Source organism: Nematolebias whitei, chromosome 14, assembly GCF_014905685.2.
Source record: "Nematolebias whitei isolate Nwh7 chromosome 14, NemWhi1, whole genome shotgun sequence".
Taxonomy (NCBI): domain Eukaryota; kingdom Metazoa; phylum Chordata; class Actinopteri; order Cyprinodontiformes; family Rivulidae; genus Nematolebias; species Nematolebias whitei.
The window spans coordinates 18,577,542-18,588,268 of NC_056511.1; the positions used below are offsets into that span (position 1 = coordinate 18,577,542).

The 10,727-nt window shown below is 38.7% G+C and overlaps 1 protein-coding gene across 1 annotated transcript; it reads right to left on the reverse strand.

Moving 5' to 3' along the window:
• Positions 1-5,305: 5,305 nt before the first annotated feature.
• Positions 5,306-8,585, reverse strand: zar1l (zygote arrest 1-like). The gene is made up of 4 exons (XM_037687947.1): positions 8,002-8,585; positions 5,872-5,964; positions 5,720-5,794; positions 5,306-5,638 (listed from the first exon to the last, which is right to left on the reverse strand). The coding sequence occupies exons 1-4, from the start codon at positions 8,557-8,559 to the stop codon at positions 5,495-5,497; spliced, it is 870 nt and encodes a 289-aa protein (XP_037543875.1). The 5' UTR covers positions 8,560-8,585; the 3' UTR covers positions 5,306-5,494.
• Between the last annotated feature and the right edge of the window lie 2,142 nt (positions 8,586-10,727).

Genomic DNA, 10,727 nt, shown 5'->3' on the forward strand with positions numbered 1-10,727 from the left:
CAGGAGAACAGACGAAGACACGTCTGTGTTGAGCGCTAGCTTAGTGCTACGTTAGTGCCAGAAGTGCCTTGGGTAACGGTAGGGGAAACACTGGACTCCTGAAGTAAACTTTAAAACTTCACCATTAGATATAGTTCAGAATGAGCTGTTTTATGTTTGAGCTAACAACGTTGTCAGGTCCTCTGCACGGATGCAAAAAGTAAAAAATAAACAAAAAAAAATTTGTTGAATCGCTTCAATTTTAATTCATAAGACTTCGTCAGTCTGAGGAGCTGCATTATAACCAGCACCTTCTCATCGTGGATCAACCAGTTTGTTGTTGACATTCAGAACTAGCAGTTCGCATGCTAAAGAAGTAAGGAAGAAAAATAAACCGTCCATCATTAAACAGGGGCGGAGGCCTCCGTGTTCAACTGTCTCCCTCTTACAATGTTGTTATTGCTAGTATCACTCAGCCCCCTGTGAATAGCAAGCAGTCATCAGGGTGCTAACGATCGGCCGTTAGGCTGATGGTCCTCCTTGATCATGTGAACAGTTAACTGGTTGATCCACAATGAGAAGGTGCTGTTTATAAGACTGAGTTTATTACAGCTCTTCAGACTGAAGAAGTCTTTTGGATTAAAGACGAAACGTTTCAGCAATTTTTTTTATACTTAATTTTTTTGTTTTTGCATCCATCCAGAGGACCTACGACGGAGCTTCAGGGCCACGCTAAGAAAAAAACAAAAAATAAATAAATTACATTGCCACTCTAAGAAAAAAAATTTAAAGCATAAAATTACAAAAATAAAGTTGTACAAGTCTTTTTGCAGCTCTGTTTTTTTTTTTTCACGAGTCGGATCCACAACGTGACGTGTCAATCAATCCAGTAGGCGTGTCAGCAAATGACCAATCCGAAGCTAAATGAATCATAATATTATCCAAACTGCAACATGATAAAGCAGGTTTACTGCATTGTAACTGTGATAAAATGAAGAATGTTGAGCATCTTGTTAAGTTTTGGTGTTGGTTTTACAAATAAGGAGACAGTTCATCTGTCAGCACATCACCATCAGATTATCAGTATCAGGACTTTGAACCAGCTTCCAATAAGGTGGCAGCTCTGATGGGCTGCAGCAGCTCTCTGCAGGTACGGAGCATTTAGCTTTGATTGGTCATGTGCTGACACGCCTACTGGATTGATTGACAGGTCACGTCGTGGATCTGACTCGTGGAAAAAAATAAACAAGAGCTGTTAATAAAAAGTCTCATACGACTTTATTCTCATACTACTATTTTATTCTCATAATTTTATGGCTTTTATTTTTATTTTGTCTTAGCGTGGCCCTAAAGCTCTGTCCAGAGGACCTGACTTAACTTGGTTAGATTTTTCCACCTGGATTATTGAGCATGCATCAAGATATTTTTATGTTTGACTTCACACTTTGCAATGAGTACCTTAAAGCTTTCTACTGTACATCGATCGCCCTTTTGACCCCCCAGGAGTCCAACCTTGATCTGATTGAAGGACTGACAGAGCGGGTGCTTCTCTTGCTCTGTTTGTGTTCTCCATCAGTGAACCGTTTTGTGCTCCAACTACTGTTGTGAACACTGGTGAACTATTTATGCCTTCATCTGTGCGTGGCATTCCCTCCTCTCTGGCTAGCTGTAGCACCATTAGTGTATGTGTGCACACTGTATTTCTCTCTGTTGTACTCCGTTACATGTCCACGTTACAAGCCGAGAAGACGGTGCATGTACACTCAAATACTTTGTCCGTCAATATACTGGTAATAATAGTCACACAACCATAGTGAAATATGTTTGTGTGTAGTTTTGTAGTTAGACGTAGAGGAAATGCTGACATTCAGCGCTCGTCGATGTTAAAGCCTGTAATGAAGTGAAATGCTTCCCATCGGCCCTTTTTGTGACTATTTTCCTTTTACTGTACAAATGTCCTGATTCCTATTTATATCTGATCACATATTCATCCACACTGACTTTTATATCAATGTTTGTCCTTGAATCGAACTGCCATGCATGCATCCTCAGTGGACTGGATGAGGTGTTGGAGCTAAAAAACACTTTTTTTCTGAGCGACAGGTTTTAAATGAGGTGCAAAAGGGAGCGTCATGCTCACGTGTGGTTTTTTGGTCATGTGTGGGAGAATGTGTGTCTGCATGCCTTACAAGAAATTGCACATTTTTCAAGCTTTTTAGAAGACTGTAGTTTTGTTTTTTTCCACTGTGTAAATACTTTTACAGCTTTTGTGAAATTGTTTTTGAGTTGGAGCTCTGTACAAATTGGTGTCAAAGTAAAGACATATCAGAACTAATCTGGCTTTTTTTTTAACCATTTTTAATCAGGTTGTAACACTGGAAGTACTGATTTTATATTTGCACTACATTATGGAAGAATTATGAAGTAAAGGTTTCACAAAAAGAAAACGGCATAAAGCGTCAGCACCTGATGATCAAGTATACAACTTATAAATGTATTTGTGGAGGGGGTTTAAGTCCTGGACTCTGCTCTCAGTGAAGACAACTCGCCGACTGCAGAGACGGAGCTTTTTGCTTGTTGTCCAGCTGATGCAGCAGTTTATATTTTTTTTCCAGACGACAGGAGTCAAATTATCGCATTGTTTTACAATTAATGTAAAACACTGAAGTTTAACTAGTTGTCAAAGTAAATGTGGTGCTTCCAGTAAATGGTAAATGGACTGTACTTATATAGCGCCTTTCTATCTTATTTCAAGATACTCAAAGCGCTTTCCACTACAATCTGTGCCTCATTTACCCATTCATACAGCACTCTACTAGATCTATACAAAGCTAATTGAACAAATCATTCTAAAGAGACTAATCAAGAGCTTTATCACATTCAAACACCGATGGGACACATTGGAGGCTATGAGGGGTTCAGTGTCTTGCCCAGGGACACTTTGACATGTGACTGCTGGTGGATTCGAACCCCCAACTCTTGCATTGGAGGACGACTGCTCTAACCACTCAGCCGCAGAAGTACTAACTAGAGAAATTGTATTTCCAGCGAAAATGCAATGCGAATGCTTTTTGCTGAAGAACTTGCTGAAAAACAGCTGAAATTAGCTAAAAAATATATATGTGCTGAATTATAGCTGAAACGAAAAAACAGGCCTAAATTAGCAGAAGAAAACAAAGAACACATTTTTTGCTGAATTAAGTTTAAATTGGCAGAAATTAACAAAAATTAGCAAAAAAAAAAAAAAAAGCTGAAATTGGCAACAAAAAAAAAAGCTGAAAATAAATTTCCGGAAAGAGCTTAAAATGAGCTAAAAAATATGGAATTAGCTGAAAATACTAAAATAGCATAAACAGCTACATAGTAGCTGACATAGCAGAAAAAACTGACTAGCAGAAAATAGCTGAAAGGAGCAAAACAAGCTGAAATTATCAGAGAAATTAATTCAGTTGAAAGTAAAAATTACCACGAAACACTAATTTATCTGAAAACAGCTGAAATTAGCACAAAAAAAGCTCAAAGTTAGCTAAAAATATAGATTTTCAGCTTAAATTAGCAGAATAAATCAGAAAGAACATGTTTTCCCAATTAGGCTTAAAGAATAAATGAACACAAAAACATGAAAATTATCTGAAGAAAAAAAAAAACTGAAATTAGCAACAACAACAAAAAAAACATCTGAAAAGCAGCTAAAAAGGCAGAAAAAAGTTTAAATTACAAGTAGGAGAGAACACATTTGTTAAATTAGGCTGAAAAAAGTTTAAATGAGTGCAAAAAAATGTGGAATTAGCTGAAAAAGCTAAAAAAAATTGCATAAAAACAGCTGAAAGTAGTTGAAATAGTAGAAAAAGATGAAACTTGTGGAAATAAGCTGAAAGGAGCACAACAAGCTGAAATTAGCAGAAAAGTTTAAATTTGCACAAAAAAGCTGAAAGAAGCTGAACCAGAACAAAATGTGAAAGGAGCAGTAAAATGTTGTAAACAGATCTAAAGATTTGAAGGATGTAAAATGAGCTCAATTCATTTTCTATGAGAAAAAATAGCAGAAAAGGCTAAATTTCAAAAAGCTAAAGTTGCATCAATACCAAAAGTCATAACACCCTTCTCCTGAACGATATGAACGGTTTCATATATGAATTGTTGAAATAGCACAAAAACTGCAGGACGAGAATCACACTGAAAAACGTAAAGAAAAATGGATCACAATAGTGTGAATGCTTCATAAACATTCACACTATTAAAGCCCTAACATTTCTTAACGGAAAGCATATCACCCAGTTGGACGACTTATAGACAAAGATAAAAAAAAAAAAGTTTTAGCCATCTTGGGTCAACCTTGAAAATAAACTGCAGTGTCATGAATTGTCGCACTGCACACATGCTGTGAATGCCTCGCAGCTACGACCACACCACATTTTAGCTCAATATAAAATTCTGATTTATAGCCTTTTTTGTGTTGGCTAGTTTGGATTAGTTGTGTTGACCTTCTTGAATCGGGTCAACTCCAAAGGTTAGTTGTAGATTTACATCCAGTGATTCTGCAAAGCTTTCATTAATATTCATCCAGTGCTTCATACCAAAGGTACATGACGTGGACAAAAAGAACGTCCGTCTTCGTCTTTTGACAGATGAGTTTTTAGATTGAATCAGATTTGTCATATGATTGAAGCCTTTTAAAATGTGATTTCATAAACTACACTCACCTTGGGTCACATAATACGCGACTCTGGCAGATCTTTAAACCAAATGAAAACATATTTTTAAAGTTCAGGCTGAAATTAGGTCTGTGGTTTAAAGATGCTTAAAAATTACTCATTTTTCAGCAGACATTTTGCCACAAGTATTGGTTCAGATAAGATATTTAATATCGTCATTTCAGGATTCTCTGGATTCGGCCGTCGTCCTCGATACAGGTTTCACTTGTACGAGTCTGAGGCTTAATGCGACTCATATGTTTAAATAATGGTTGAATTGAAATTTTTTAAAGGCCCAGAATATATTTGAGTTAAAGTAGATTTTTTTTCTTTAAGCAGGCTGATTACAACCCCAACGACAAGAAAAAGGTGCCTGAAGCCATGAGTTACCAGCTTTTCATTCAAATTCCATGTAAATCTATGAAAGTTCTGATTTTATTCGTGATTTTAACTGAACCACAACAGACTTTCACCAATTAACCACATTTGATTTCTACAGCATCGTGTCCCTTTATTGGTTGGTTTTAGTCAAATGTTTAAAAACAGAACCTGCATTTTTGTTTCCTAAACTCATGCTGCAAGAATAAAACCACAAATCAAAGTTCACGTTTTCAGAAAATTTCAACCCAAACTGCAGTTCATTATACAACTTTATTTGTCTTTACATAAATATATTTGCATTAGTGAGCAGCAGAGTTCATGGAGAATAAACATGTTTTTAAAGCTTCTTGCCGGTTTGGAGAATGAGTGAAACGTACAGGAGGCAGCTTCGTTTTGTGGATGCGAGAGTCGCCTACGACAGAACGAACTCCGCCCGCAGCTCAGATGATGTATTTGAAGCTGTAGGTGGCGTCGCAGGACAGCCGCATCCCTTTGCAGCGGCAGCACAGGTCCTGGCGGTGAGGCCTCTTCATGTTGATGTGCCTCTGCTTTTTCTCGCAGATGCAGCAAGTCTGAGAGCAGCCCTGCAAACGCAAATATATATAAAGGCATGAGGACGTTCCAAAACAGACTGAACAGGTTTTTTTAAAGGTAAGCTGATTTACCTTGCAGAGGATAGACTCCACTCTGTAGGGGTTAAACCCCACCTGACACTTCCGGCAGAGCTGCTTGTAGTACACCTGATAAAAATCACTCCAAGTTAATCCGAGCAGGGACAGATTGCTACACATTACTGTGGTTTGTACGGTCCACTTGCCTTACTGGTTCCAGAGATGCACCAAACATAAGCACTCTCCCACCGGATGTTGCACTTCTTACAGTGGAAAAAGCCATACCTCTGCTCCAGGAACTAAAAACAAAAATATCAATTTTGTATTCAAGGTCAAGTCAAGGTTTCTTTACGTCACTCATGTGGTACATGTGATGGAATGAAACGGTGTACACAGGGTCCCAGTTACATCCAACAAAAGTATAAATTGTAAGAGACAAATAGTAATATCTAAAAAGGTATGAACTAAGAAATATGCTAAACCAAGAATACACTAATAGTACAAAAATACACCAAACAACAGCATGAACATGAGTATGTGAGCAGATGAATGAATATGAATGAAATAAATCAGCAGCATGAGATCAGCAGCACATAATCAAGTGGCATTACAGTGACTTTTCTTTTTAAGTGATATTCTGATAATATTGCAATATGGTGATAATATTCACTGAAGGACAAAGTGGGAATCTGATCAGGGTTTTGTGATTTGTTGGACGTTTAATGTTCTACACATCAGTAACACTACACTTATTTATGTCACCTAAGTTATTAAGATGATCATGACAAATGTGTGAATCAAAGTTATTAATGACAAAGGTCAGGGACATTTGGATATTTTAACACTAATTAGGACCGACAAGTTCAGCTACTCAAGTCAACTTTGCAACCATCATCATCATCATCATCATCATCATCACATTTCTAGTGTTAACATCAAATTTTTTTTTTTTTATTTACCCTTTATGCAGGTAGTCTCATTGAGCCACAAGAACTCTTTCAAGAGAGACCTGTTTAGGGAGCAGATGGTGGGGGTTAAGGGCCTTGCTCAGGGGCCCAGAGTGGGGCGAATGAGGGTGGAGGCAGGTGTGGGTGTTCCACCTTTTCCACACACTTTTTGATGTTGACGGTACAGGGAGTTGAACTTGCGACTTTTCGATCACAGGCCCATTTTCTAACCTCTGTGCCACCACTCCCCCTGCAAATCCACCAATCCATGCCTGCACATACCGTTTGTGGGAGAGAAGAAAAAAAAAAAAAACGACAGCCATTGTACAAGTATACTTTAATTTCACTGACCAGATGTGTAAATATCTTGAATGGTAAGGAGAGTAAAGAGTTCTCCATACTCCACAAGAAGTGAAGTCGCCTCTCACTGATGTAGCCAAGACATTCTTCTCAGCATGGACAATTTATTCTCAACAAAATTCAGTTCTGAACTTGTGGGAAGCTCTTCCCCAGGTTCTCCGCTCCATCTCTACAGATATTTGCTTCCCTTACCACAGATTTTTAAAGACTGATTGCAACGGTCTTATTTGTAAATTTGTCTCAAGCAGACTGCCACAGTTTCCAACAGATGGTGCACAAAGCAAATGTAGGGAATGTGTCCCTGCCCTGCTAGAGTGCACTCCCTCCTTGCCAGCAAAGACAGAAAGAGACGCTTTTGTCTCCGCACAAACTCGCGTGCAGAAATATAGCGCTCTTCGTCCACAAGTCTTGTATGTTCTGCTGGAACAGCTGTAAAGATGGCCGTGTTGTCCAACAGCCTTGGCCAGATGATCCTCAGCAGAGCAGCTGAAGAACAATGAGAGCAGTGTAGTTCACCTGCTTTTCTGCTTGAACAAACCTACAAAGTTCTGACCAACCCCACAATACTCTACGAGTGAGCGAGTGAGGGTGGAGGGAGGTGTGGGTGTTCCACCTTTTCCACCCACATTTTTTGATGTTGACAGTACCCGGAGTTGAACTGCTGACTTTCCGATCACAGGCCCATCTTCTAACCTCTGTGCCACCACTCCCCCTTATTGACATATCCAATGATTGTGTCCAGACTGGTGTTTGCCAAATCATTGACTTCAAAAAACAGCTAGCGGCAAATTTTAAAACAAGCCATGAACAATCTGTTAATGTGAATATAGCCTCAGTCTCAGCAATGACAACACATTTTGTGGCAATATCTGTAGAATTGACTGTATTGAAAACATTTGTAATTAAAAACAAACTTAAGAAGAAGGAAGGAGCCTTGCAGAAAATCAGCTGAAATGCCTGACAACTTCATTCATGTGATCATCTGAAGCCCTTGCCTTTTAGAGTCACGTGACGCACAGGCTGGCCCACCTGAAAGTTGGAGCTCTTGGAGGCGCGTGGCACCGCGGCAGTCTTCACGTCCTTCTCCAACTTGTCTCCGCTGTGGTTCGACTCCGGCTCGGAGGCTTCGGCCTCTCTCTTCTCGCAGCCGTCGTCGCTGAGGCTTTTCAGACAACAAGCCCTCCTGTCGGACACCGGGGAGTAGATGGACACGGGCCGCAGGAAGCGCAGCTCGAGCTGCGCCTTCCCCTCCGGGCTCCAGGGGGTCTTGGGGGAAGAGGATGGGGGGCGCTCGTCACAACCGAGCAGGGTCTTGGGTCCCAGCGAGCACTGCACCATCTTCTCCACCCTGGCGTTCACCTGCACGCCGCACTCCTTGGTGTTCGCCTTCAGAGGAAGAGGAGGAAGAGGGGGCGCGCCGGGGTTCACCTGGGACAGGATGGTCTTGCAGAGCTCCAGGTAGTTGAGGCCCTGGGGGGTCATGAAGCGGCCCTCTCTCTTCCCCCAGCTGCCGCCCTGAGCCGGGGGGGCGCACACCGGGTTCCCATAGACGCTGTAGGGAGGAAACGTGGACAGGAACCCCTCCATCCTGGAGCTGAGAAACCAGTGCGCTTTCTTCCTCGTGGGATTTATCCACGCGACACTAATTGGTTCATTGAGACCTGGCTGTGCAGGCTCTGATTGAACTCACAGAAAATACACCCGGACGGCTTTTTATTTATTTATTTTATTCCAAATATGACCCCATACTGCACAACAAACAAGGAACATTTTATTTATAGGGTATATTTTAAGTTCAAGTTAAATTCAAAGCAGATAAATAGTGTTAACTTGTTTTTTTATGTTTCTGTTCAGTGCCCTGAGAAGACTTCTGTTATTTCTATTTTCAGACCATTTGATGCAACTGAAAAGAATAAATATATAATCCAAGTGATATTTTAATATAGTGAATGCTGATTCACCTTTACACTGTTTTCTTGTTTTTCCAATTTATAATTTCCAATTCTGTAACACCGTGTTATTTTAGTCATTTAAAACGTTCAGGTCATTCAGGATGCTGTGATTTTTATTTTTTTGTGTCAATTTTATACTTTTAAAAATATTTACCTTTATTCCTACATAGAATAGATTAAGATCTCTTAAATTCATTCAGGAACTTTGTTCTCTTTGCAATCTGCTTTTGGCTACTTTCACTATTCTGCTTCTAGGCTTTTGCTACTTTTTACTTTCGCCATGCTACTTTTTTCTAGCTTTTTGGCACTTTTACCTACTGTTTTGCTACTTTTGCTTTTAGTTACTTTTGTACTTTCAAATGGCTTTAAATCATTTTTAGCTTCCATTCATTTAATTTTAACCAGTTATGGTAAGTTTTTTTTAATGCTTTAACCTTTAGCTTCTTATTTGTAAATTTAGCTTTAGCTAACAATTTCCTGTTTTCTGTCTTTTGCTACTTTTAGCTTCTAGCTACCATTTTGTTATTTTTAGCTTGCAGCCATCCTTTTGCTACATTAGCTTTTGGGTAGCCTTTTGCTACTTTTAGTTAGCTTTTTGCTACTTTTACCTTTTAGCTAACCTTTTGCGGCTTTTAACTACAAATTTAGCTGGCCTGAGTTTTTAACTATCATTTTGTTACTTTTAGTTCTAAGTTGGTCTTTTTTACTTTTATCTCAAGTGTCTTGCTACCTTTAGCTAGTATTTTGCTTTAGCTTTGTTTAGCTTTTAGTTAGTATTTTGTTTTTTGACGCTTTAAGCACATGTTCCGCATCTTTAAATTTTTTTTTGCCTCTTTTAGCTTTAACAAGTCAGTTTTTGCTTCTTCAGCAAATTCAACATTCATCTCTTAACTGCTCAGTTTTGCAAAAATCAATAAAGCATATGCTCCAGTTTAAAAAAATCCACATTGCTCAACTCTGTTAATTGATTTTCTATACTTGTTTTTACTTGCTTAAAAATAAACTAACAAACAAAAAAACACTTGTTCAGCCAATTTAACTGCAAAGCCTATTGTGTCAGAGGAGTTTGTCTAAATGTTGTTTTAGGGCGCCCCCTTTAGCTCATGTTGGCTAAACTGCAGAGACAGACAAAACAGCATATCCTTTCATTTAATGCCCTACAACAGCTTATTGGAAAGATGATGTTTAGAAGTTTATTGTAAAATCAACACAACAGAAAGCAGTTTTCTATAAGCAGAAGGGTGTATGGAATAGAAAGGACTGTATAGGCAGAGAAAGTGGTGGAATAAATGCTTCATCACAAAAAAATGTAAAAAGATGATGTACTAACTAGATTTAAACAGTAAAGAGCTCATCTAAAAATGTGAAAAGGTCTATTGAAATGTTACTACATGAATTATGAATACGGTTTACAGTTAATAATATATTAAAAAGGTTAATATTACTGCCCTAATGAGAATATCATGTTTATGTGGTAATGTCGTCTGTTTCTGGTATGTTTAGGTACTGTCGGAATATTGAACTTTCCATGCTTGTTTGCAACACTGAACAGAAAAAAAAAAGAGATTAATCCGTTTTAAATATTAATTAATACATACATACAAGAAAGTTTAATGCATATTTATACAGCGAATCTTATGAGAAAAAGGTGCTTAGTTTTTAAAATGTATTAAAATATAAAACGTAATGAAAAAAAATTAATTACCGTTCATGACTTCAATGGTTCACCAGCCGTACGTGAACTCGCCTATAGGTGGCGCTACTCGTTCACCCATGATTTGTACCCATGGGCACTGAATCTAT

Coding starts and splice junctions, on each gene's coding strand:
- zar1l (XM_037687947.1), bottom strand. CDS start 8,559: ATGGAGGGGTTCCTGTCCACGTTTCCTCCCTACAGCGTCTATGGGAAC. Junction 5,965..8,001: donor CCAAGAGCTCCAACTTTCAG/GTGGGCCAGCCT, acceptor TTTTGTTTTTAG/TTCCTGGAGCAGAGGTATGG. Junction 5,639..5,719: donor TGGAGTCTATCCTCTGCAAG/GTAAATCAGCTT, acceptor TTGCGTTTGCAG/GGCTGCTCTCAGACTTGCTG.